The sequence below is a fragment of the Pongo pygmaeus genome, chromosome 18, assembly GCF_028885625.2.
Source record: "Pongo pygmaeus isolate AG05252 chromosome 18, NHGRI_mPonPyg2-v2.0_pri, whole genome shotgun sequence".
Classification (NCBI taxonomy): domain Eukaryota; kingdom Metazoa; phylum Chordata; class Mammalia; order Primates; family Hominidae; genus Pongo; species Pongo pygmaeus.
The window spans coordinates 66,175,478-66,202,637 of NC_072391.2; the positions used below are offsets into that span (position 1 = coordinate 66,175,478).

The 27,160-nt window shown below is 45.5% G+C and overlaps 2 protein-coding genes across 3 annotated transcripts in view; both read left to right on the plus strand.

Annotated features, from left to right (window-relative positions):
• The window catches only part of CDH1 (cadherin 1), a 100,553-nt gene extending 73,874 nt beyond the window's left edge, over positions 1 to 26,679 (plus strand). For both annotated transcript variants that reach the window (XM_054454110.2, XM_063655321.1), the window contains exons 6-16: positions 1,655 to 1,799; positions 3,138 to 3,313; positions 3,589 to 3,717; positions 4,772 to 4,954; positions 6,985 to 7,229; positions 10,406 to 10,551; positions 13,132 to 13,356; positions 14,535 to 14,762; positions 19,326 to 19,456; positions 20,807 to 20,950; positions 24,430 to 26,679. In XM_054454110.2, coding sequence (XP_054310085.1) covers positions 1,655 to 1,799; positions 3,138 to 3,313; positions 3,589 to 3,717; positions 4,772 to 4,954; positions 6,985 to 7,229; positions 10,406 to 10,551; positions 13,132 to 13,356; positions 14,535 to 14,762; positions 19,326 to 19,456; positions 20,807 to 20,950; positions 24,430 to 24,639 — 1,962 coding nt within the window. In that variant the 3' untranslated portion in view covers positions 24,640 to 26,679. The remainder of the gene's footprint in view (positions 1 to 1,654; positions 1,800 to 3,137; positions 3,314 to 3,588; positions 3,718 to 4,771; positions 4,955 to 6,984; positions 7,230 to 10,405; positions 10,552 to 13,131; positions 13,357 to 14,534; positions 14,763 to 19,325; positions 19,457 to 20,806; positions 20,951 to 24,429) is intronic.
• Positions 13,400 to 14,287, plus strand: LOC129016025 (ferritin light chain-like). The gene is made up of 2 exons (XM_054454882.2): positions 13,400 to 13,454; positions 13,581 to 14,287. The coding sequence occupies exons 1-2, from the start codon at positions 13,400 to 13,402 to the stop codon at positions 14,276 to 14,278; spliced, it is 753 nt and encodes a 250-aa protein (XP_054310857.2). The 3' UTR covers positions 14,279 to 14,287.
• Positions 26,680 to 27,160: the final 481 nt, after the last annotated feature.

Below are 27,160 nucleotides of genomic sequence, written 5' to 3' on the forward strand. Positions count from 1 at the left end.
ATCCCCAGATCAGAAGCTCTGAACACATGAGGAGCTTAACTTGACACCTCTTGACCTGTTGCTAAGGAGAAATGATGGGAGAACGTGGGACAGTTTGGGGTTGTTGATTTTTCTCCTTGTCAGGAAGAAAGGACGGAGAATTCCTATGCATCCTCATACAACCAGGACAAATTTATTTTATTTTATTTTATTTTTATTATTATTATTTTTTTTTTTTGAGACGGAGTCTCGCTGTGTCGCCCAGGCTGGAGTGCAGTGGCGTGATCCCAGCTTACTGCAAGCTCTGCCTCCCGGGTTCCTGCCATTCTCCTGTCTCAGCCTCCCAAGTAGCTGGGACTACAGGCGCCCACCACCACGCCTGGCTAATTTTTTGTATTTTTAGTAGAGACGGGGTTTCACCGTGTTAGCCAGGATGGTCTCGATCTCCTGACCTCGTGATCCGCCCGCCTCAGCCTCCCAAAGTGCTGGGATTACAAGCGTGAGCCACCGCACCCAGCCTGACCAGGACAAATTTAGACCCAAGATGTCAACCTGTTCTTGGGGCTGGAAGTCCCTGACCGAAAGGAATAGGACAGTGATGATATAAGGGAGCAAAACCCATTTCTTGGGCTTGGCAGCAGCAAGAGCTTAGGAAAACCAAGAGGTCTTTTTTTTTTTTTTTTTTTTTTTTGAGATAGAGTTTCACTCTGTCACCCAGGCTGGAATGCAATGATGTGATCTCAGCTCACCACAACCTCCACTTCCTGGGTTCAAGTGATTCTCCTGCTTCAGCCTCCTGAGTAGCTGGATTATAGGCAGCTGCCATCACACCCAGCTAATTTTTTGTGTTTTTAGTAGAGATGAGGTTTTACCATGTTGGCCGGAGTGGTCTCAAACTACTGAACTCAGGCAATTCACCCTACTTGGCCTCCCGAAGTGCTGGGATTACAGGAGTGAGCCACTGCGCCCGGCCTCCAAGAGGTCATTTTTTTTTGTTTTTGTTTTGGTTTTAGATTTTTGTTTTTTTAAGACGGGGTCTACCTATGTCACTCAGGCTGGAGTGCAGTGGTACAATCATAGCTCACTGCAGTCTGGACCTTCTGGGCCCAAGCAACACTCCCACCTCATCTTCCTGAGTAGCTGAGACTAAAGGCGCAGGCCACCACACCCAGCTAATTTTTGTATTTTTTGTAGAAACAAGATCTTGCTATGTTGCCCAGGCTGGTCTTGAAATCTTGAGCTCAAGCCATCTGTCCACCTCGGCCTCCCAAAGTGCTGAGATTACATGAACCACCATGCCTGGCCAGGAAGTCATATATTGATGCCAAATTCAGAAATATCTGGGGGAAATGCTAGACTAGAAGGACCAGAGCAAGTTTCACCTGGCATGGAATAAGAGTTTTTCAGGCCCCCACCTTTATCTCTAGGTCTGATGCCCTGGTCCTCGTGTGGGAAATGGGAGGTCTGAGCCAGCGGGGGTGTCCTCCAGTCCATGGGTCTTGTTATGATCTCACTGAAGCAGCAGCACCACATGTGTGAGAAAAGTCACCCACTGGGGGTCTCAGAGAGTGGGAAGGTGTGGCAGCCGGGGGAGCGCACTGTGCTCTGGCCGGGCCCCTTCTCCCACGTTTTCTTCCTCATCAGAGCTCAAGTCACCCTCACTTGGTTCTTTCAGCTCTTCTCTCATGCTGTGTCATCCAACGGGAACGCAGTTGAGGACCCAATGGAGATTTTGATCACAGTGACCGATCAGAATGACAACAAGCCCGAATTCACCCAGGAGGTCTTTAAGGGGTCTGTCATGGAAGGTGCTCTTCCAGGTATATCCACTAATGAGAATCTGAATACCCAGAAAGACTGTTAGGTTCTTTGGACCCCAAAGTGTTGTCCAACCCCAAAGGTTGTGTAACTAAAGCTGATCCTTCCTATGGACAGAACTTCTTGGCAAGCCATTGTTGTGTTTATGCGTGTATATAACAGTCTACCTATGGAAACATATAAAATAGGCAGAGTTTAAGAACAATCTTCCCTTTTTTATTATTAAATTTTTTTTTTTTAGGCTGGGCATGGTGGCTCATGCCTATAATCCCAGCACTTTGGGAGGCCGAGGTGGGTGGGTCACCTGTGGTCAGGAGTTCAAGACCAGCCTGACCAACATGGTGAAACCTCGTCTCTATTAAAAATACAAAAAAATTAGCCGGGCGTGGTGGCGGGTGCCTGTAATCCCAGCTACTTGGGAGGCTGAGGCAGGAGAATTGCTTGAACCGGGGAGGCAGAGGTTGCAGTGAGCTGAGATCGCGCCACTGCACTCCAGCCTAGGTGACAGATCCAGACTCCGTCTCAAAAAAAAAAAAAAAAAATTTTTTTAGAGACAGGATCTTGCTTTGTTGTCCAGGCTACTTTCAAACTCCTGGGCCCAAGCAATCCTCCCACCTCAGCCCCACAAGCTGCTAAGATTATAGGCATGAGCTACTATACCTGGCTAAGAACAACCTTCCTAATTAAGGAACAGATCTTTGCTAGTACCTTAAAGCCCTAAACAATCCCCCTTGGTCACATTCTTTTCTTTCCTCCGTAAAGATAACCACACCCTAGGCTGGGCGCGGTGGTTCACACCTGTAACCCCAGCACTTTGGGAGGCCAAGGTGGGCAAATCACTTGAGGTCAGGAGTTTGAGACCAGCCTGACCAACATGGAGAAACCCTGTCTCTACTAAAAATACAAAATTAGCTGGGCGTGGCGACGCATGCCTATAATTCCAGATACTTGGGAGGCTGAGGCAGGAGAATCGCTTGAACCCGGGAGGCAGAGGTTGCGGTAAGCCGAGTTTGTGCCATTGCATTCCAGCCTGGACAACAGGAGCAAAACTCCGTCTCAAAAAAAAAAAAAATGATAACCACACCCTGACTTTTGTGATAATCATTCCCTTTCTTTTCTTTATTACCATTTGTGTATTTATACATGGATAATAAGTTGATAGTTTGAACTTTCTTCCTCCCCTAGCACTTTGGTAAGAATTCTAGGAATTAGGGAACTCTGACATGGTACCACCCCCATGTCCCCTCCTTTATCCCTCAGGGGCAGAATTGGATTAAGCAGTATTGACCCAGTCCCAAAGTGCAGCTTGTCTAAACCTTCCTCTCCTTGAACTCTTCCAGGAACCTCTGTGATGGAGGTCACAGCCACAGACGCGGACGATGATGTGAACACCTACAATGCTGCCATCGCTTACACCATCCTCAGCCAAGATCCTGAGCTGCCTGACAAAAATATGTTCACCATTAACAGGAACACAGGAGTCATCAGTGTGGTCACCACTGGGCTGGACCGAGAGGTCAGGGGTCAGGAGGATCCAGAGGGTGTGGAGGACAAATGTGTATTAGCTCAATCCCGTGGACAAAGCAAAATCCTGCTAGGCCAGTTGTCAGTTAATACAGTGATGGTCTGAGCTTTGCATCTAAGCTTCTGTCTAGAGGTTCCGTGCATAGAAGACAGGCAGGCTGACATGAAGCAGATGGTTAAATATTCTGGTTCCATGTGTTGGGCTGGGCTAGGCCAAAGGTGGCTAGCGTTCCTGGTCCTGACTTGGTTGTGTCGATCTCTCTGCAGAGTTTCCCTACATATACCCTGGTGGTTCAGGCTGCTGACCTTCAAGGTGAGGGGTTAAGCACAACAGCGACAGCTGTGATCACAGTCACGGACACCAACGATAACCCTCCGGTCTTCAATCCCACCACGGTAATTCTATAACTCCTTAGAGGGTTTCCAAAGAAAGGTCTTTTGTTGTTCGTGAACTAAGTTTCACCACTGCTCATGGGCGAAGTCTTTGAAAACTCTCCAGACTAGTGAATGTTAACTTTAAACTTAAAAGCAAGCATCTTGAGATGGCAGTTGTCTTTTAGCATCTTTTTTCCACCCTTGGCCTGGGGCCAATTGGCGCAAGATTGTGAAGTTGCAAAAAGCACCTACTGAGTTCATAGTCTCATATGGTACATTTTGATAGCAAATATTATTGGGTTTCATTTCTTTATTGAACAAATATTTTCTAAGTTTATATTAGGCACTGTGTTAGACACTGGAGAGACCATCACACACAAAGACAAAGATTCCATTCTCATGGTGTTTCTAGTATAGCTAGGAAGACATCTTATGAAAATTATTGAATGCCAGGGATATTACATGCATTCAAGGAGAAGGTATTGAGAACCAAGTAGGGGAAGTTTAAATCATCCTGTATAATGGCCAGGCGTGGTGGCTCACACCTGTAATCTAGCAAGTTGGGAGGCCAAGGCTGGTGGATCCCTTGAGGATGGAGTTTGAGACCAGCCTGGCCAACGTGACAAAACCCCATCTCCACTAAAAATAGAAAAATTAGCCGGGCATGGTGGTGCATGCTTGTAATCCCAGCTACTCGAGCGTCTGAGTCATGAGAGTTGCTTGAACCCAGGAGGCGGAGGCTGCAGTGAGCCGAGATTGTACCATTGCACTCCAGTGTGCCCATTGCCTGGCCTCTCCTTGTCACATCTTCTCCTTGAAGCTTGCTTTCAGTTAGCCAGGTGTGGTGGCGCATGCCTGTGGTCCCAGCTACTCTGGAGGCTGAGGTGGGAGGATTGCTTGAGCCCAGGAGGTTGAGGCTACAGTGAGCCATGATCGCTCAAATACACTCCAGCCTGGTGACAGTGAGATCCTGTCTCAAAGAAACAACAAAAAAGAGGAATCCTTTAGCCCCCTGAGACTTGGCTCTGCTAGCAGTCTTGGTACTTTGTAAATGACATACCTCTTTGCTCTGCAGTACAAGGGTCAGGTGCCTGAGAACGAGGCTAACGTCGTAATCACCACACTGAAAGTGACTGATGCTGATGCCCCCAGTACCCCAGCATGGGAGGCTGTATACACCATATTGAATGATAATGGTGGACAATTTGTCGTCACCACAAATCCAGTGAACAACGATGGCATTTTGAAAACAGCAAAGGTTTGTATGGTACCTGGCAAGATGCAGAAACTGGCATCCTCGCAGCTGTTCGTGCCCTTGTCCCCTGGTATCTTCTTAGAAGTAGATTCGCTTTGGCAGGGGGACAGGGTGACTTTCCCAGATTCTAGTGGACCATGTGGGGTTTGCAGTGGCTCTTCCTGCTCATGTAAGAAATCAAGAAACTGGGCTGCGTGTGGTGGCTCACGCCTGTAATCCCAGCACTTTGGGACGCTGAGGCAGGCGGATCACGAGGTCAGGAGTTTGAGTCTCTGCCAAAAATACAAAAATTAGCCAAGCATGGTGGCACGTGCCTGTAATCTCAGCTACTGGGGAGGCTGAGGCAGGAGAATTGCTTGAACCTGGGAGGTGGAGGTTGCAGTGAGCCAAGATCGTGCCGTTGCACCCCAGCTCTGGGTGACAGAGCAAGACTCAGTCTCCGGGGGTGGGTGGGGAAAAGGAGGCCGGGCGTGGTGGCTCACGCCTGTAATCCTAGCACTTTGGGAGGCCAAGGCGGGCAGATCACAAGGTCAAGAGATCGAGATCATCCTGACCAACATGGTGAAACCCCATCTCTACTAAAAATACAAAAATTAGCTGGGCGTGGTGGTGCGCACCTATAGTCCCAACTGCTAGGGAGGCTGAGGCAGGAGAATCGCTTGAACCTGGGAGAGGGAGGTTGTGGTGAGCCGTGATCGTGCTACTGCACTCCAGCCTGGCAACAGAGTGAGACTTCGTCTCAAAAAAAAGAAATCAAGAAGCTAAGGCTTCTTGATGGCTGATGGTGGCTCATGCCTGCAATCCCAGCACTTTGGGAGGCCGAGGCGGGCAGATCACCTGAGGTCAGGAGTTTGGGACCAGCCTGGCCAACATGGTGAAACCCTATCTCTACCAAAAATACAAAAATTAACCAGGCATGGTGGTGAACACTTGTAATCCCAGCTGCTTGGGAGGCTGAAGCAGGAGAATCGCTTGAGCCCGGAAGACAGAGGTTGTAGTGAGCCAAGATTGCGCCACTGCACTCTGGCCTGGGCAACAGAGTGAGACTCTGTCTGAAAAAAAAAAGAAAGAAATCAAGAAGCTCTTACAGAGGATCCTGAAATTGAAAAAGAAGTACTATCTGCTTTAATAGGCTCTTTCCCAGAAACATTCTCCTTCCCTTAGCTCTTTCCATTTTGCAGTGAGAGCGAAAATGATTTACTGGTTTCTGCTCTTGTGCTGGTTTATTTTAGAAGTGGGGCAGATATGGTTGTTTTTGAAAAATGTCCTAGAAACTTGAAAACTAGCCAAGCGCAGTAGTGCATGTCAGTGGGCCCAACTACTTGGGAGGCTGAGGTGGGAGAAATCACTTGAGCCCAGGGGGTTGAAGCTGCATTCAGCTATGATCATGCCACTGTACTCCAACCTGGGCAATAGAATGAGACTCCATCTCTTTAAAAAAAAAAAAAAAAAAAAAAAAATGGCGACCGGGTGCAGTTGCTCATGCCTGTAATCCCAACACTTAGGGAGGCCAAGGCGGGTGGATCACCTGAGGTCAGGAGTTCGAGACCAGCCTGGCCAACACGGTGAAACGTCATCTCTACTAAAAATACAAAAAATTAGCCAGGTGTGGTGGTGGGCTCCTGTAATCCCAGCTACTAGGGAGGCTGAGGCAGGAGAATCGCTTGAACCTGGGAGGTGGAGGTTGCAGTGAGCCATTGCATTCCAGCCTGGGTGACAAGAGCAAAAATTCTGTCTCGGAAAAAAATAAAATAAGGAAAGAAACTTGAAAACTAAGAATTTGAGTGAATTGCTTGCTGAAGTGACTGGATCCCTAGAATAGCCCCAGAGCTTTGACTTCCTCTTGAGTAGGTGAGCAGATTTGAGAAGCCGTGGTAATTGTGGTTTCTGCCATTGAAAGTCATGGCTGAAACCACAGTTACTTTTGCACCAACCTGATATATTACCAAAAGCAACAGTTAAGGATTTAATTTTATTTTTACTAACACAAAATGTTTTGTTTTGTTTTTAACTTCATTGTTTCTGCTCTCTAGGGCTTGGATTTTGAGGCCAAGCAGCAGTACATTCTACACGTAGCAGTGACGAATGTAGTGCCTTTTGAGGTCTCTCTCACCACCTCCACAGCCACTGTCACCGTGGATGTGCTGGATGTGAATGAAGCCCCCATCTTTGTGCCTCCTGAAAAGAGAGTGGAAGTGTCCGAGGACTTTGGCGTGGGCCAGGAAATCACATCCTACACTGCCTGGGAGCCAGACACATTTATGGAACAGAAAATAACGTAAGTATGAGGATTTTTCAACTGACTTGCAGCAACTGGTTATTTTATATCATTTTATATATAAATCAATAATATGTACTTCATGGCATTTTGTCATTTGTCTGTACAAGACCATTCTCTTAATTTATTTTTTATTCCCTTTATCTGAGCTCCTTTCACCTGTTCCCTTCCCTTTACAGACAGCCGTTCTTGGTCTGATGTGCTGCCTCTCTGAGCTCCTGTAGTATGGTAGATATGCAATTTTACTTTGCATACATAATATTGTGTTTTTTTGAGTTTGGAGTTTCACTTTGTCGCCCAGGCTAGCGTGCAGTGGCGTGATCTCTGCCTACTGCAGCCTCTGTCTCCGGGGTTCAAGCAATTTTCATGCCTCAGCCTTCCATGTAGCCAGGATTACAGATGCCTGCCACCATACCCGGCTAATTTTTGTGTTTTTAGTAGAGACAAGGCTTCACCACATTGGCCAGGCTGGTCTCGAACTTCTGACCTCAAGTGATCTGCCTGCCTCCTAAAGTGCTGAGATTACAAGCGTGAGCCACCGCACCCAGCCCATAGTATTGTGTTCTAAGTAGCTTACTATCAGTATTTCTCCTTTCAAACTTGAAGGTACCTCTATAATGTAAATCACACAGATGCTGAAAACCCACATGCCAACCAACCAACTACAACACTTGCTTTAAAATACTCTCATTTTGGGCTGGGCACAGTGGCTTATGCCTGTAATCCCAAAACTTTGGGAGGCCTAGGCAGGTGGACCACTTTGAGGCCAGGTGTTCAAGACCAGTCTGGCCAACATGGTGAAACCCCTGCCTCCACTAAAAACACAAGAAATTAGCTGGGCATGGTGGTGCACACCTGTAATCCAAGCTACTCAGGAGGCTGAGGCACAAGAATCACTTGAACCCAAAAAACTGAGGTTGCAGTGAGCTGAGATCGAGCCACTGCACTCCAGCCTGGGTGACAGAGTGAGATTCCATCTCAAAAAAAAAAAAAAAACCCAACTCTCATTTTCTATATGTAGCCAATGGACTTCTCATAATCTAGAGATATTTCTACATGCTCCAAACTGTAAGGCCTGGCAAGATGAGTTTTAATTGAAGTTTAAAAGAATGGTGAAAAATCAAAGACAATAACGTAGGATTTGGTTCAGTGATGAAACCCTGGATTGTACAGTTTCCAGGCTGGGTTGAAAGCTTGCAGTAGTGAAATAGATAGTTCAAAGCATCTCCTGGGGCAGATTCAGGGACCAGGTCTTTAGTGTCTGTTTGCAGAGGCCCTTACACCTGGAACAATGACCACTTGATGTAATTCATTGCTTTGCACTTCCAAAGAAGTGAGGCCAAGCCCACAGGTTCTCAGAGCGCTTTCCTCCTTTGATTTCTTAGTTTCCCTTCCAGAGCCTTTCCATGACCCTAGTAAATAACTGAGCAGTAGATCTCCGTTAGCCTCCCCGTACCTTCCATTAAATGTCAATAGTGCAGCCCACCCACAGGTCAACAGGGCAACCTGCATCTCCAGATGTTCATGACAGGAGAGGAGGTGGCATGTTGCCACCATTTAGGAACTACTGTATTGTTTGGGGGAGCTGGTCTGGAGGAGTCTGTTTTTAAAAATAAATAAGGATTATAGTAATCATTGCTTCAGCAAGAATCATCCATAGATGCCAAATCCATCGGGTGAAAATTAGTTGCTGAACAAGATATTCTCAAATTATCTACCTGCAGATTATAGGTTAATCATGCAGTGAAAAAAGGCACCTTTGCTGTGAAGAAATCTGGTGGCCTTTCCCTTCTCCAAGTGATCAAAGTTATCAATAGAAGCACAGACATCATGTGCCTCCCAGTGTCCTGCACTAGGGAGGCCACAGCATCACCTCTGTCCTGTTCTTGTCCCCACCACCGACTGCCAAAATGGATTACCTGAATCTAAATTTTGAGGAATAATCAGACAAACCCAAGTTAAGGGGCATTCTACAAAACAACTGGCCAGCACATTTCAAAAATGTCAGTGACAGAAAAGAAAGACCTAAGGAAGAGCCATGCCAACGAAAGGCCATATTGGATCCTGAATCCAGAAGGGTGCAAGGTTGCTATAAAGGACATTTTTGGAAAATCTGACAATTCGAATATGCATCATATATTCGACAATAGTATTCTATCAAAGTTTTGTTTCCAAAAATTGAAAATCAAGGCTGGGCGTGGTGGCTCACACCTGTAATCCCAGTGCTTTGGGAGGCCGAGACGGGCGGATCACGAGGTCAGGAGATCGAGACCATCCTGGCTAACACGGCGAAACCTCGTCTCTACTAAAAATACAAAAAATTAGCCAGGCGTGGTGGCGGGCGCCTGTAGTCCCAGCTACTCAGGAGACTGAGGCAGAAGAATGGTGTGAACCTGGGAGGTGGAGCTTGCAGTGAGCCGAGATCGCGCCCCTGCACTCCAGCCTGGGCAACAGAGCGAGACTCTGTCTCAAAAAAAATAAAAAATAAAAATAAAATCAAATTGGGGTTATATAACAGAATGCCTTTGTTCTTAGGAGATAACACATGACATATTTATAAGTAAAGGAACGTGACTTCTGCAATTTATTTGCAAATGGTTCAGCAGAAAAAGAAATTATGTAGGCGTGTGTCTATATAGACAGAGCAGTTGTGGCAAAGTATTAACAATGAGGAAACTGAGGTGAAGAGTTCATGGATGGTCATCATACTATTTTAGTAACTTGTCTGTTGTATCGTTGGTTTTCTTTTCTTTCTTTTTTTTTTTTTTTAAGACGGAGTTTCACTTTTGTTGCCCAGGTTGGAGTGCAATGGTGCAATCTCAGCTCACCGCAACCTCCACCTCCCGGGTTCAAACGATTGTCCTGCCTCAGCCTCCCCGGTAGCTGAGATTACAGGCATGTGCCACCACACCCAGCTAATCTTTGTATTTTTAGTAGAGACAGGGCTTTGCCATGTTGACCAGGCTGGTCTCGAACTCCAGACCTCAGGTGATCTGCCCGCCTCGGCCTCCCAAAGTGTTGGGATTACAGGCATGAGCCACTGCGACCAGCCTATTGTTGGTTTTCAAAATAAAAACATTGGAAGTAACCATATAACTGAAGAAGCGCTTAAGCCGTTTTCAGCTACATGTTGTTTGCTGGTCCTATTCTAAAAGCCAGAGCTCGTCCCTGTTCAGGTATCGGATTTGGAGAGACACTGCCAACTGGCTGGAGATTAATCCGGACACTGGTGCCATTTCCACTCGGGCTGAGCTGGATAGGGAGGATGTTGAGCACGTGAAGAACAGCACATACACAGCCCTCATCATAGCTACAGACAACGGTAAGGGGGCCTCATCTGGGCCTTTGCTGCCTCGACCTCCTAGCTACTTCACTTCCTTGCCCCTCCCTTCTTTTGGAGGCAAGAGTTCATTCTTTTTCTTTTATCTTTTTTGTTTGTTGGATTGATTTGTATAAATGTATGGAGTACAAGGGTAATTTTGTTACATGCATAGATGTGTAGTGGTAAAGTCAGGGCTTTTAGGGTATCCATCACCCAAATAGCATGCATTGTACCCATTAAGTAATTGTTCATCATCTACCCCCTCCCACCCCTCGGACCCTTCCCAGCTGCCATTGTCTATCATTCCACAATCTACATCCATGTGTACACATTATTGAACTCCGACTTCTAAGTGAGAACATGCAGTATTTCTCCTTATATGTCTGATTTGTTTCACTTGAGACAATGGCCTCCAGTTTCATCCATGTTGCTGCAAAATATTTCTCTTTTATTCTTAAACAAAGGCATTCTTATTATCAAAAATTCAAGTGGGCTGGGCACGGTGACTCACACCTGTAATCCCAGCACTTTGAGAGGCTGAGGTGGGAGTATCACTTGAGCCTAGGAGTTCAAGACCAGCCTGGGCAACATGGCAAAACCCTGTCTCTACATTAAAGTACATAAATTAGCTGGGTGTGTTGGTGAGCACCTGTAGTCCCAGATACTCAGAGAGGTGGTAGGATTGCTTGAGTCTGAGAGGTGGAGGCTGCAGTGAGCCAAGATTGTGCCACTGCTCTCCATCCTGGGCAACAGAGCAAGACCCTGTCTCCAAAAAAAAAATTTTTTTTCAAGTAATTTTGGTCAAACAGAACTTACTTTTCACTACTCACTCTTTATTCCTTCCCTAAGGGAACCAGATAATGATGGTTTACAATCCAGTTCCAAAGCTTAATACTCGTGTGACCTTGGATTTGATGTTTAATTTTTTTTTTTTTTTTTTTTGAGACAGAGTCTTGTTCTGTCACCCAGGCTGGAGTGCAATGGCGCAATCTTGGCTCACTACAACTTCCACCTCCCAGGTTCAAGCAGTTTTCCTGCCTCAGCCTCCCAAGTAGCTTGGATTACAGGTGTGCACCACCATGCCCAGCTAATTTTTTGTATTTTTAGTAGAGACAGGGTTCCACCATATTGGCCAAGCTGGTCTTGAACTCCTGACCTTGTGATCTGCCCACCTTGGCCTCCCAAAGTGCTAGGATTACAGGCATGAGCCACTGCACCTGGCCTGCTGTTTAATTTTTATGTCCCTCAATTCCTTTACCTGAAAAATGTTAATACCCATGTGGGTGAAATTAGTTAGGTGTTAAATTAGTTAGGTGTGGGTCCTTCCAGACTGTTTTTGTGCATTTAAATACATTTATAGGCTGGGTGCTAGGCTCACACCTGTAATCCCAACACTTTGGGGGTCTCAGGTGGGAGATGACTTGAGGCCAGGAGTTCAAGACTAGCCTGGGCAACATACTGCCCATAATCTCAAAATGCTGGGATTACAGGCATGAGTTACCATGCCTGGCCTCCTTAAATTAATTTTAAATGACATGTGCTCATTGTTAAAAAAGAAAATTTAGATGAGAAAAAAAGTTTCAAAAATTTACAGTCATGCCATCTAGACATATCTATTTATAGGTTTGAGATGGATTCCTCTGTTGTTTTGTATCCGTATCGTATACTAATATTGATGATAGTTCCCTGGGTACCAATTTTTCCTACTACTATATGCTTGGTGTTGTGTCAAGATGTAAAAGAAATGCAAACAGAAGTGTGGATGGGCTGGGCGCAGTGGCTCACACCTATAATCCCAACACTTTCAGAGGCTAAGATGGGAGGATCACTTGAGCCCAAGAGTTCAAGACCAGCCTGGGCGACATGATAAGACCCCCTCTCTACAAAAAAAAATTTTAAAACTAGCCAAGCATGGTGGCATGCGCCTGTAGTCTCAGCTACTAGGGAGGCAGAGGTGGGAGATTAAGCCCAGGAGGTAGAGGCTGCAGTGAGCTGTGTTCATGCCGCTGCATTCCAGCCTGGGTGACAAAGTGAGACCCTGCCTCAAAAAAAAAAAAAAAGAAAAGTGTATATGAACTCCCCAATCTATTTTGAAAACCAATTTGCAGAGACTTCAAAAGACCCAACTCATCCCCTTTGATTTTAAGCTTCTAGTCAGGCTTAAAATTAAAATAAATAAAAAGACTCAATGCTTTGTTAATGACCTCGAATGGCAGGAAAGTGCAGAAAAAGGAGAACTAGGGAAACAACAGGCAGGCAATAGGACTTCTTGGAGTAGTTAAAATTCAGTGAATGAATAACGATATGTGAAGAAGGAGGAATGTGTTCTTGGTGTGAGGAATAACTTGAATAATTGTTATCAAGATGGGAATGAGCTGTCTGTATAAAACGGCCAGAGACCTGCCCACCTGGGAGTGGAGGTCCTTTGGGAATGGTGGGACAGGAGGTTCTGCGGGTGGAGTGGGGCCTGGTGAGGGACCACTGAAGAGCCAGGACAAGATCTAGACTTGGTCTGGTGGAAGGCAATGGGGATTCATTACTGTTGTCAAGCTGCCACATTTCCTGTGTATTTTCTGTTAGGTTCTCCAGTTGCTACTGGAACAGGGACACTTCTGCTGATCCTGTCTGATGTGAATGACAATGCCCCCATACCAGAACCTCGAACTCTATTCTTCTGTGAGAGGAATCCAAAGCCTCAGGTCATAAACATCATTGATGCAGACCTTCCTCCCAATACATCTCCCTTCACAGCAGAACTAACACACGGGGCGAGTGCCAACTGGACCATTCAGTACAACGACCCAAGTGGGTACCTGAGTTTTATTTTGGCAACTTTGCTCCAACTGCCATGCTTCCCTTCCCCCAGATTCCCACCTTTCAATTTCCCTTCTCAACTTCTAGATGTCACCCCTTCCATTGATACTTGCTTCCTTGTCACTTCTGTCTTTGAGGCCTTGCTCCAAAGGTCTTTTTCCTTTCCTGGTACCTAACTTTGTAGCATGCTACCCAGTAATCTAAAACCCAAGCAGGGCTTCCTCTCCCAGCCTCTAGCCACCCTCCACTCCCCTCTCCACTTGCAACCTCCAGGACCATCTTCTCTGCTACCTCCTGCTCCTGGGACCAAACAACACCATTTTTGTGGTTAGCTCCTTCTTGCCAACCAATCGTGAGCTCCCAGATTCATCAGAACTATTCTACCGAGGTGGAGGCAGCTGTCAACTGCCTGGTCAATTTGCATACGTGGGCTTCCTACACCTACTTCTCTCTGGGCTTCTATTTCCGCCATGACGATGTGGATCTGGAAGGTGTGCACCACTTCTTCCACAAATTGGCCAAGGAGAAGCACAAGGGCGCTGAGTGTCCCTTGAAAATGCAAAACCAGTGTGGCGGCCGCACTGTCTTCCAGGACATCCAGAAGCTGTGTCAAGATGAATGGGGTAAAACCTTGGGTGCGATGGAAGTCACTCTGGCCCTGGAGAAGAACCTGAACTGGGCCCTTTTGGATCTTCATGCCTTGGGTTCCGCCTGCACAGACCCCCATATCTGTGACTTCCTGGAGAGCCACTTCCTAGATGAAAAAGTGAAACTCATCAAGAAGATAGGTGACCACCTGACCAACCTTCACAGGCTGGCCGGCCTCCAGGCCGGGCTGGGCAAAAAGGGTCACCCTCAGGCACACAGGAGACTACCAAACCCAGCGACATCTGAAGAGCCCTGCTGTGCCTAAGCCTCTCCCTCCAGCCACTAGGCAGCTTTTTTAAACCAACTCTAGAGCCCTCTCCCAAGCCTTAGACCAAATGGAAATAAAGCTTTTTACAGCAAAGAAGAAAAAAGAAAAAAAGTACATACCTAAATAAAACCCAAGCAGCTCTGCTCTCTTCACTCAGCTTGCGAGTATCTTTAGTTCACTAGCAATTTTATTCTGGAATGAGCTTTTTATTTTCCTCCCTGGTCTCATCATTTCTTTTTATTACTTTCTCCAGCCCAAGAATCTATCATTTTGAAGCCGAAGATGGCCTTAGAGGTGGGTGACTACAAAATCAATCTCAAGCTCATGGATAACCAGAATAAAGACCAAGTGACCACCTTAGAGGTCAGCGTGTGTGACTGTGAAGGGGTCGCCGGCGTCTGTAAGAAGGCACAGCCTATCGAAGCAGGATTGCAAATTCCTGCCATTCTGGGGATTCTTGGAGGAATTCTTGCTTTGCTAAGTAAGTCCAGCTGGCAAGTGACTCAGCCTTTGACTTAAAAAAATGGAGGAGATTTATTTCCTGGAAATGATTTTTATTCTTATATTAGTAAGGATATAGGTTAGCTGATGTAGGAAAGAGACTCCCAAGTTATGCTAGCCTCCGTAAAATAGAAGTTTGTCTCTTACTGAACATTTCAGAGGTAAATGGTCTAAGATGGGAAGGCCATGAAGTCAACAGGGGACCCAGGTTTCTTCTACCTTGTTTCTTTTCATCCTTCAAGACAGTGCATCCCAAGCTTGAGTACATACAAATCATCTGGGCCTCTTTTTAAACTGGGAAATCTGATCCAGGAGGTCTGGCGTAGGACTACAGATTCTGCATTTCTTTTTTTTTCTTTTTTTTTTTTTTGAGACGGAGTTTTGCTCTTGTTGCCGAGGCTGGAGTGCAATGGTGCGATCTCAGCTCACTGCAACCTCCGCCTAACGGGTTCAAGCGATTCTCCCGTCTCAGCCTCCTAAGTAGCTGGGACTATGGGCATGTGCCACCATGCCCAGCTAATTTTGTATTTTTAGTAGAGACGGGGTTTCTCCATATTGGTTAGGCTGGTCTCGGACCCCCAACCTCAGGTGATTCACCCGCCTCAGCCTCCCAAAGTGCTGGGATTACAGGCTTGAGCCACTGCACCTGGCCAGAGTCTACATTTCTAACCAGCTCCCAGGGGTTACTGATGTTGCAGTTCCTTAGACCATAGGCAGAGTAGCAAGACCTTGGGGGCTGCCCTCATCAGCGTGGTCTAAGCTAGCCAGCTCACCACCACTACCTCTACATTCCATCCTAGATAGGGGAAGGGGATAAGAGAGGAAGTGGAGGTCAAATGACTGGAAGTTGCATATATCACCTCCACTTATATACCATTGGCCCAAACACAGCCACATCTAGCTGCAAGGGAGCCTGGAAGCTTCTACTTACAATTGAAAATTGATGTGGAGTAGGGGTGGAGTGTAGGGTGAGCAGTGAGTGTCAATGACTGAAATGATAAAGGAGAAAAAGGATGCTGAGGAAAATTGGCAGTTTCTGCCATAGTCCTTAAACCTGTTTCCGTTGGAGCCCACCTGGAGTGAGCCCTAGGGGTGACACAGGTGCTGTTATGGTCAAGGTAAATACTTTTATCATTTACACACAGGGAGAAAATACTGAATCTATTAAAGGAATAAATTAGCTATGAAAACAGACTATGTGCATCAAAAGACAAAGTATCCATATGGAGGAGTGCACTACATCAGAACTCTGGTAGGGCTTTAAACATGTGAATGATAGAAGAGCAAGCAAATGATTCTCAAAGCAAATGAGAGCAAGTCAATTAGAAACCTTTGACCAGGTATGGTGGCTTACTCTTTGGGAGACCAAGGCAGGAGGATTGCTTGAAGCAAGGAGTTTGACACCAGCCTGGGCAACAAAGCAAGACTCTGTCTCTACAAAATTAAAAATATATTTTTTTTTATTTAAAAAATTTTTTTAAAGAAATGTTTAAAGATCATATATAATTAGTGACCGCAAGGGGTGGTCCAGCTCACGAATGCCTTTGTAGTCAGTGTAGTCAGAAAAGGCTGTTAATTGAGTCTTAAGGACAGTTTTGTGGAAGATGTAAGTGGTTAGGCCACAGGGGCCGGTAGAATTTCAACAGGCAAATGGGTATTCAGGAAGGTTCCCCTCCTAGCAAAGCACAGCAGAGGCTTGAGGAGACTCCTAGGAGGGCAGAGACCAGGCCAAGCTGGTGGGAATGGAAAAAGAATTTTGGAGGGAGCAGTGGGACCAAATCTAGGGTTTTCAATTTAGATTGAGCATGGGTGCCATTGATCCTGCTGCTGCTGCCTCAGTGGACTCCAGGAGAGGGTGCCTTTCAACCTTCCAGAAATGTCTGCTGGGCATCCCATTTGTTTCTGCCCCCTCCTGGTGTCCTCCCAAAGTTGAAGAAAAGGATAGTACTGTTGAGAATTGAGCAAGCCTTCTGGACTTTCATCCTGCCAGGCTTTACACGGCTTTATTGTGCCATGAGATTAGGTTAATTCATCACTGTCTTGGGCAGGGTAACACAAGCCCTGCCTGCCCACTTCCTAGTCAAATTACATTTCAGTGGCCTGGTCTTGCTTTTGGTGTAGTGGTTACTGACTAGTACATTCATTCTAAAGGGAATCTTTTTTTCTTCTTCTTCTTTTCTCTTTTTTTTTTTTTTTTTTTTTTTTGAGGCAAAGTCTCGTTCTGTGGGCCTGGCTGGAGTGCAGTGGAGTGATCTCAGATCTCAGCTCACTGCAGCCTTGACTTCTGGGGCTCAGGTGATCCTGCTACCTCAGCCCCCTGGATGGCTGGGACCACAGGCATGAGCCACCACACCCAGCTAATTTTTTAATATTTTTTTGTAGAAACAGTATTTCCTCATGTTGCCCAGGCTGGTCTCAAACTCCTGGTCTCAACCAGTACTCCTGCCTTGGCCTCCCAAAATGTTGGGATTGTAGGCATGAGCCACTGCACCTAGCCAGGGAATCTTAAAGATTGTAGTTATACTCGAAATATTTTTTAAAAAATAGGATTACCTAAATTTGCTATGGGTATGTATTTTTTTAGACACTGGGGGTAGGGATTCCCACGTAGAATAGCATTTAAAACAGAGACAATGCCAGAGTTCAGATGTTCAATTTCTTGTATTTTTAGCTTCTATTATTATTTTTTCTTTCTTTATTAGAGATGGGTTCTCACTATGTTACTCACACTGGTCTCAAACTCTTGAGCTCAAGTGATCCTCCCACCTTGGTCTCCCAAAGTGCTGGGATTACAGGTGTGAGCCACTCCACCGGCCAATTTCTTGTTTCTTAAGGGCAAAAATGTGCTAGAGGCTGGGCACGGTGGCTCACGTCTATAATCCCAACACTTTGGGAAGCTGAGGTGGCAGGATTGCTTGAACTTAGGTTTCAAGATCAGCCTGGGCAACATAGCAAGACCCCATCTCTATTAAAAAAAAAAATTACTAGAGAGATACCAGGAGATCTGAAGCTTTTCATGTTTTCCGCCAATGTTTGATTGCTTACTCTGTGCCAGGCTTTTTCTCAGAGCCTGTGGATACTGGGCTTCTGGCATAGCTGATAAGAGGCGTCTTTTTGGAAACGGTAAACTGCCTCTTGCTCTGCATGGTTGGGGACTGTGTAGCTCCTATAGTCTTGTTCAGTGCTGTCTCCCTGTGCAGCCAATTCAGGGTTCTTGTTGATGAATCATGGACAAGGGAGTTATGTTGTTTATCTCGATAAGGTTTCTGGCATTTTTCTGATTTCAGAAATAGGTAGTTGAGGTACACCTGAGAAATCTTTTCCCCAAGTTTATGCAACCTCCTGTTTAAAGATTATGCTTCAGCCGGGTGTGGTGGCTCACGCCTGTAATCTCAGCACTTTGGGAGGCCCAGGTGGGTGGATCACTTGAGGTCAGGAGTTTGAGACCAGCCTGGGCAACATAGTGAAACCCTGTCTCTACTAAAAATACAAAAATTAGCTGGGCATGGTGGCAGGCACTTGTAGTTCCACCTACTTGGGAGGCTGAGGCAGGAGAATCGCTTGAACCCAGGAGGTGGTGGTTGCAGTGAGCTGAGATTGCGCCACTACACTCCAGCCTGGGCAACAGAGTAAGACTGTGTCTCAAAATAATAATAATAATAAATAAATAAAGATTATGCTTCATAGGGTACAGTATATAGGTACTTGGGCACCCATAGATAGAAAACACATGGAATCTTTTTTTTTTTCATTCACAGTGAATAATATATATATATTTTAAGTTAAGTGGTTTCTTTCTGGCTGCTTTAGAGAATTTTTTTTTAAGTTAAATGTTAATTGTATATATCCTAGAAATAATCCCAAGATCAAATGTAACCCTTGTGTTAAGCCTTGGAAGTTCAATAGATTTTAAAGCTTGCTTATATGATTCTATCTTAAGAGAAAATAAGAACATACCAGGCAATTTTATAGTCTCTGTCCCACTCCCCATAGCTGATTATGTATCAATCACATTTGGGCTAACCTAGGAGCCCTGCTCACAAACCTTCAATGGCTCCAACTCAGAATCAAAGCCAAAGTCCTCGTAGTGGCCCATATGTCCCTCCCGCCCTGCTTGCCCCTCTGAACTCTTCTCCATGTCTTTTCCCCTCATGCACCCTGCTACAGCCATGCTGGCCTCCTCACCTTCCCTCCATCACACCAAACATGCTCCTGCCTCAGGACCTCTGCCCTTACTGTTTCCTCTGCCTGGAACACTTTCCCCCAGATTTGGGAAAATGACAGTGATTGAGTTTAAAACCCACCTGAAACTTAAGGACCATGGTTGAATTCACATATCACTGTCTACTATGTTGTACTGTACATACCAACTTCAGAGATGTGAGTGTCACATGGATTGACATCTTCAAGTGTACTGAAGGCAGCTGGTGGCTGTCTAACTACCCCCTGTCTGGTATGAGGGGTGTTCTGTGATAGCTGCTGCTTCTGGCCTTCTTTATCTCTGGCTCTCAACACTTGCTCTCTCTCTCCCCCACCATCCCAGTTCTGATTCTGCTGCTCCTGCTGTTTCTTCGGAGGAGAGCGGTGGTCAAAGAGCCCTTACTGCCCCCAGAGGATGACACCCGGGACAACGTTTATTACTATGATGAAGAAGGAGGCGGAGAAGAGGACCAGGTGGGTTTTTAAAACCTTGGTAGCTCAATGGTGATCTCTTTATTCGGAAGAAGCAATGATTAGTAAGAGGTAGGCATTTGAAACAACTCTGAATCACTTTGGATATTATCTTTTTAAGGCCTTACCCAAGAAAGTAGACATTGTCATTGACCATCATCATCATCATCACATCATCACCAACACTGCTAACATTTATTGATTGCATACTGTTCTGCACCTCAATGAGCGAGCTGAGGCACAGAGAAGCTCAGTAACTTGGCTAAGGTCACACAGCTAGGAAGCAACAGAGCCAAATGGTCTGTCTCAGAGCCTGCACTCCTCATTGCCATTCTCTGGACATGAACTTCAGCCAGATTCTCTTTGACATAGAACAACCGGTCTGCTTTGTTTCTCTTGAGTTTTTAGCTAGGCCAAACTCCTTTTTGTCATTGTTATACCTTTAGTCCCTCTGTATTTCCTGATTTTGGAGATGATCTCAACATCTTACCCTAGAGTTGTCCAGGGAACTGTTCGGTGTCTTGGAGAGTCTACTTATTATAGAAAGGGAACCATGGGGGTCTATTACAGAGTCCTGCTTTTGTCTGAGGCCACAGAGTGAGGCTCAATTTACTGAGCTCCATACAACATACAGAGGTGGGTGTACAGAGAAAAATATTGTTCTAGATTTCAGGCACTTGTAAGTCTAGCTGGGGGATACCAGATATATGGTATCAGTGAGCAATAGAGCAACCAATCCCAGAATCTCAGCGGCACACAACATGCGTGTCTTTCTCATGTACTGTGGGGTAGCTGGGGCAACTGCTGGTCTCATCTAAGCTCATGAGAATCTGTAGGATGGCTGGGGCTCAGCAGATTTAGGCAGAGTTTAGCTGAATGGCTCTAACCTGCAAATTGTGTCCAGGTCTGTTCCATGCAAGTCTCATCTTTGTACCAGAAGCTGGTGCCTTTCAGACCTCTGCCTGTGTCACATGTTACTGTCCCATTAGCTAAGCAAGTCACACAACAAAGCCCCAAATCGATGGATGTATACTTTTCTCACAAGCTGGGGTTGGGAGGGAGTGAATATTTGCCAAACAGTGATTTAATCATCATGTCCTATGAAAATTAGTAAGGCACACAGCGTATATCTGGATCCACACATGCTACTCACAATCCTTTGGGCTATGTTTTTTTCCAGTACTATTTGGGAGACTTTTAGCTTGAAAACTGTCATTTTGCATTAAACTGGTAAAGATCATACAGTTGGCAGTGAAGGCATCATCCAACCGTAATCTATAAACTGAACATAGCCCTGTGTATATGACTGTTTCTTTCTTACTCTTCATTATACTTCAACCTTTTTCTCCAAAGGACTTTGACTTGAGCCAGTTGCACAGGGGCCTGGACGCTCGGCCTGAAGTGACTCGTAATGATGTCGCACCAACACTCATGAGTGTCCCCCGGTACCTTCCCCGCCCTGCCAATCCCGATGAAATTGGAAATTTTATTGATGAAGTAAGTAATCCACGTGGAAAGCCAAAGCACGGCTCATCTCTAAACTCAGGAGGAGTTGTGTCGAAAATGAGAAAAAGTCTTTAGATTCTTTCCTTTACTATGTTTTCAGCTTGCCTGAGCCCTGAGCCCTGTTTTCCTTTTTTTTTTTTTGAGACGAAGTTTCGCTCTTGTTGCCCAGGCTGGAGTGCAACAGCGCAGTCTTTGCTCACCACAACCTCCGCCCGGGTTCAAGCGATTCTCCTGCCTCAGCCTCCCAAGTAGCTGGGATTACAGGCATGTGCCACCACACTCGGCTAATTTTGTATTTTTAGTAGAGACAGGATTTCTCCATGTTGGTCGGGCTGGTCTCTAACTCCTGACCTCAGGTGATCCACCCACCTCGGCCTCCCAAAGTGCTGGCATTACAGGTGTGAGCCACCGCACCTGGCGGCCTGTTTTTCTTAATCTGTGTCTCATCTGAATTTTGGATCTAATCGTGCTTCAAATTGCAAAGTCCATGTGGCAAAACCAAGAATTGCCTGAAAGGATTTAGTAGATCTAGAAATGAAACTAGGAAGATTCTAAGTAAATTTCATTTTAGTTTCACTAATGGAATTTACTTCCCTTGTCTCCCACTGCTGGTTGGGATACAATGATAAATGTACATGACAAGCCTACCTGAGGATTAGAAAAATAGAATCTGTATTGTATATGTCAGAAATGCATTCAGCTCTTAAATACAAGATGCTGAAACAGATGGGAGTAGATTTACCTCTTACAAATAGAAAGTTGGGGTGAGCAGTCTAGGCTGGTGCATCAGGCTGTTCCATGTTTCTGCTCCATCATCTTAGCATGTAGACCCTTCTTCTCAGGCTTGTCGTCTCATGATCACAAGATGGCTGCCACCCTTCCAGATCTTAAGTCTGTATTCCAGTCAGGAAAAAGTATGAAGAACAAAGCAGAGGACAAAAGTCTTTCTTCTAGCAAACTGTCTTCTTATTCAACAAGGGAGTTGCCAACCAGTTATTGGCCAGAACTATCAGAAGGTTGTGCCTGTCTGCAAGGGACAATAACAAGGCATTAAATTAATTAGCTTAGGATAAGATGAGAAAGAACCCAGTAAAGAAATAGTCCAGCAGGATCTGTTTCCTTAAGTTATGTTCTCTATTAACTTGCTTGGTTACTGGAATGATTTTCTGGGCTTGTCTGATGGTCCAGTGGCCCTCGGTGAGTCTTCATGGTGAGGTCTGTGTTTGCTTTAGCTTTCTTTTTTTTTTTTTTTTTTTTTTTTGAGACAGAGTCTCGCTCTGTCGCCCAGGCTGGAGTGCAGTGGTGCAGTCTCAGCTCACTGCAAGCTCCACCTCCCAGGTTCACACCATTCTCCTGCCTCAGCCTCCCGAGTAGGTGGGACTGCAGGCGCCTGCCACCAAGCCCAGCTATTTTTTTTGTTTGTTTGTTTGTTTTGTATTTTTAGTAGAGACAGGGTTTTACCATGTTAACCAGATGGTCTCGATCTCCTGACCTCAGGTGATCTGCCTGCCTTGGCCTCCCAAAGTGCTGGGATTACAGGCGTGGGCCACCGCGCCCGGCCTGCTTTAGCTTTCTATGGGAGCTGTCACTGAGGACTGTGAGGCACTGCAGTGTTAGAAGTGACCAAGCCACATTCATTTTAGCCACTGGAAAAAAACAAGAAACAGGAAGAAACCAGTTTAACCACGTCTTTTATTCATTTATTTATTTATTTTTATTTTTATTTTCATTTTTTGAGACAGTTTCACTCTTGTCGCCCAGGCTGGAGTACAGTGGCGTGATCTTGGCTCACTGCAACCTCTGCCTCCTAGATTTAAGCGATTCTCCTGCCTCAGTTCTCCCAAGTAGCTGGGATTACAGGCACCACTACCACACCCAGCTAATTTTTGTATTTTTAGTACAGATGGGGTTTCATCATATTGGCCAGTCTGGTCTCAAACTCCTGACCTCAGGTGATCTGCCTACCTCGGCCTCCCAAAGTACTGGGATTATGGGCGTGAGCCACCGCTCCTGGCTACAGAGCCCTTTTAGGTACATCTGGATTCAGGCCTTTCCTCCATTCACACTCATTTGCAAGTCATCACTTGTATTTGCAGTTTTTATTTAAACTATAAAAATAGTATGCTAAAAAAGAACAAGATCATGTCCTTTGCGGGAGCAAGATCATGGGTGGAGCTGGAGGCCATTATCCTTAGCAAACTAATGCAGGAACAGAAAACCAAATACCCCATGTTCTCACTTGTATGTGGGAGCTGAATGATGAGAACTCATGGACACGAAGAAGAGAACAACAGACACTGGGGTTTGCTTGAGGGAGGAGGAAGGGAGGAGGGAGAGGAGCAGAAAAGATAACTATTGGGTACTGGGCTAAATAACTGGGTGATGAAATAATCTGTACAACAAACCCCCAGGACGTGAGTTTACCATTTGTTACCTATATAACAAACCTTCACATGTACTCCCAAATCTAAAAGTTTTTTTTTTTTAAGTATGCTTGCTATTTAAAAAATATAAATTATGGTGTGGGGGTACACACCTGTAATCCCAGCTACTCAGGAGGCTGAGGCAGGAGAATCGCTTGAACCCAGGAGGCGGAGGATGCAGTGAGCCAAGATCATGCCATTGCACTCTAGCCTTGGTGACAGAGCAAGACTTGAGACTCCATCTCAAAATAAATAAATATACTTTATTTATTTCATAAAATGAAAATATATAAAGAAAAGGCTGGGTGCAGTGGCTCACGCCTGTAATCCTAGCACTTTGGGAGGCCAAGGCAGGTGGATCATCTGATGCCAGGAGTTGGAGACCAGCCTGGCCAACATGGTGAAACCCCGTTTTTACTAAAAATACAAAAATTAGCCAGGCATGGTGGCGCATGCCTGTAGACCCAGCTACTTGGGAGGCTGAGACAGGAGAATCGCTTGAACCTGGGAGGCGGATGTTGCAGTGAGCCAAAATCACGCCATTGCACTCCAGCCTGAGTGACAAGAATGAAACTCTGTCTCCAAAAAAAAGAAAAAGAAAATACAAGTCCTTCCTTAATTCCCACATCCCCACTCCCCAGATTTAACTGTTAAGCATTTGGCATTCATCCTTCCAGGCCTTTCTGGGTGGAAATGCAGCCTGCATGCACCAGTATGCAAAGTTTCCAGCTCTGCCCATCCCAGCTGGTGGTGTGGCAGACCCACTCTGATTTGTGGGGACTCCATCCTGACTGGTCGGTGCTTGCATCTCTCCTGCCTACATATAACTTACCATTTTACTTTCTCTTTCCATCAACAACATATCCTGTGCATCTGCATCTTTCCATGACAATGTGTATAAATGTACGTTGTTGGTGTTCACTGCTCCGTGGTGTGCCACAGTCTGGGTGCATTGTCATACCTTACATATTGCTAGACTTCTTGCCCCAGATGACAGGTGTGCCCTTCCTTTCACTAAAAGATCCTTTTGTCCCCTTTCTTCTTTAGAACCTGAAGGCGGCTGATACTGACCCCACAGCCCCGCCTTATGATTCTCTGCTCGTGTTTGACTATGAAGGAAGCGGTTCCGAAGCTGCTAGTCTGAGCTCCCTGAACTCCTCAGAGTCAGACAAAGACCAGGACTATGACTACTTGAACGAATGGGGCAATCGCTTCAAGAAGCTGGCAGACATGTACGGAGGCGGCGAGGACGACTAGGGGACTCAAGAGAGGCGGGCCCTAGACCCGTGTGCTGGGAAATGCAGAAATCATGTTGCTGGTGGTTTTTCAGCTCCCTTCCCTTGAGATGAGTTTCTGGGAAAAAAAGAGACTGGTCAGTGATGCAGTTAGTATAGCTTTATACTCTTTCCACTTTATAGCTCTAATCAGTGTGTGTTAGAAAAGTTTTGACTTCTTTCTTAAAGCTTTTTTTTTTCTTTTCCCATCACTCTTTACATGGTGGTGATGTCCAAAAGCTACCCAAATTTTAATATTCCAGAAGAACAACTTCAGCATCAGAAGGTTCACCCAGCACCTTGCAGATTTTCTTAAGGAATTTTGTCTCACTTTTAAAAAGACGGGGAGAAGTCAGCTACTCTAGTTCTGTTGTTTTGTGTATATAATTTTTAAAAAAAAAATTTGTGTGCTCCTGCTCATTGCTACACTGGTGTGTCCCTCTGCATTTTTTTTTTTTTTTTTTTTAAGACAGGGTCTCATTCTATCAGCCAGGCTGGAGTGCAGTGGTGCAATCACAGCTCACTGCAGCCTTGTCTTCCCAGGCTCAAGCAATCCTTGCACCTCAGCCTCCCAAGTAGCTGGGACCACAGGCATGCACCACTACGCATGACTAATTTTTTAAATATTTGAGATGGGGTCTCCCTATGTTACCCAGGCTGGACTCAAACTCCTGGGCTCAAGTGATCCTCCCATCTTGGCCTCCCAGAGTATTGGGATTACAGGCATGAGCCACTGCACCTGCCCAGCTCCCCAACTCCCTGCCATTTTTTAAGATACAGTTTCGCTCCATCACCCAGGCCTGGGATGCAGTGATGTCATCATAGCTCACTGTAACCTCAAACTCTGGGGCTCAAGCAATTCTCCCACCAGCCTCCTTTTTATTTTTTTGTACAGATGGGGTCTTGCTATGTTGCCCATGCTGGTCTTAAACTCCTGGCCTCAAGCAATCCTCCTGTCTTGGCCCCCCAAAGTGCTGGGATTGTGGGCATGAGCTGCCTCCATGTTTTAATATCTATTCTCACTCCTGAATTCAGTTGCTTTGCCCAAGATAGGAGTTCTCCGATGCAGAAATTATTGGGCCCTTTTAGGGTAAGAAGCTCGTGTCTTCGTCTGGCCACATCTTGACTAGGTATTGTCTAATCTGAAGACCTTTAATGGCTTCCCTCTTTCATCTCCTGAGTATGTAACTTGCAATGGGCCTCTATCCAGTGACTTGTTCTGAGTAAGTGTGTTCGTTAATGTTTATTTAGCTCTGAAGCAAGAGTGATATACTCCAGGACTTAGAATAGTGCCTAAAGTGCTGCAGCCAAAGACAGAGCGGAACTATGAAAAGTGGGCTTGGAGATGGCAGGAGAGCTTGTCTTTGAGCCTGGCAATTTAGCAAACTGATGCTGAGGATGATTGAGGTGGGTCTACCTCATCTCTGAAAATTCTGGAAGGAATGGAGGAGTCTCAACATGTGTTTCTGACACAGGATCCGTGGTTTGTACTCAAAGCCCAGAATCCCCAAGTGCCTGCTTTTGATGATGTCTACAGAAAATGCTGGCTGAGCTGAACACATTTGCCCAATTCCAGATGTGCATAGAAAACTGAGAATATTCGAAATTCCAAATTTTTTTCTTAGGAGCAAGAAGAAAATGTGGCCCTAAAGGGGGTTAGTTGAGGGGTAGGGGTAGAGAGGATCTTGATTTGGCTCTCTTTTTATTTAAATGTGAATTTCAACTTTTGACAATTGAAGAAAAGACTTTTGTTGAAATAGCTTTACTGTTTCTCAAGTGTTTTGGAGAAAAAAATCAACCCTGCAATCACTTTTTGGAATTGTCTTGATTTTTCGGCAGTTCAAGCTATATCAAATATAGTTCTGTGTAGAGAATGTCACTGTAGTTTTGAGTGTATACATGTGTGGGTGCTGATAATTGTGTATTTTCTTTGGGGGTGGAAAAGGAAAACAATTCAAGCTGAGAAAAGTATTCTCAAAGATGCATTTTTATAAATTTTATTAAAGAATTTTGTTAAACCATTGTCGAATTTGTTTTATTTGATTCCACCACATTTCCAGGCAAGAGAAAAGATGCATGGAGATGGCCTCAGTCAAAACGTGGAGAAAGAGGCCGGGCGCGGTGGCTCACGCCTGTAATCTCAGCACTTTGGGAGGCCGAGGCGGGTAGATCACTTGAGCTCAGGAGTTTGAGACCAGCCTGGGCAACATAGTGAAACCCCGTCTCCACAAAAACACAAAAATTAGCTGGGCGTGGTGGCGCGCTCCTGTAGTCCCAGCTACTCTGGAGGCTGAGGCATGAGATTCACTTGAACTCAGGAGGCAGAGGTTGCAGTGAGCCGAGATTGTGCCACTGCACTTCAGCCTAGGTGACAGAGGAGACTCCATCTCAAAAAATAAAAAAAATTTTTATAAACTTCATGCTGAAGTGACTTCTCCAGAAGTTTCTGTCATTCTACTGGACGCAACATGGGAGAAACTGCATTCACACGGTAACTTTATTTG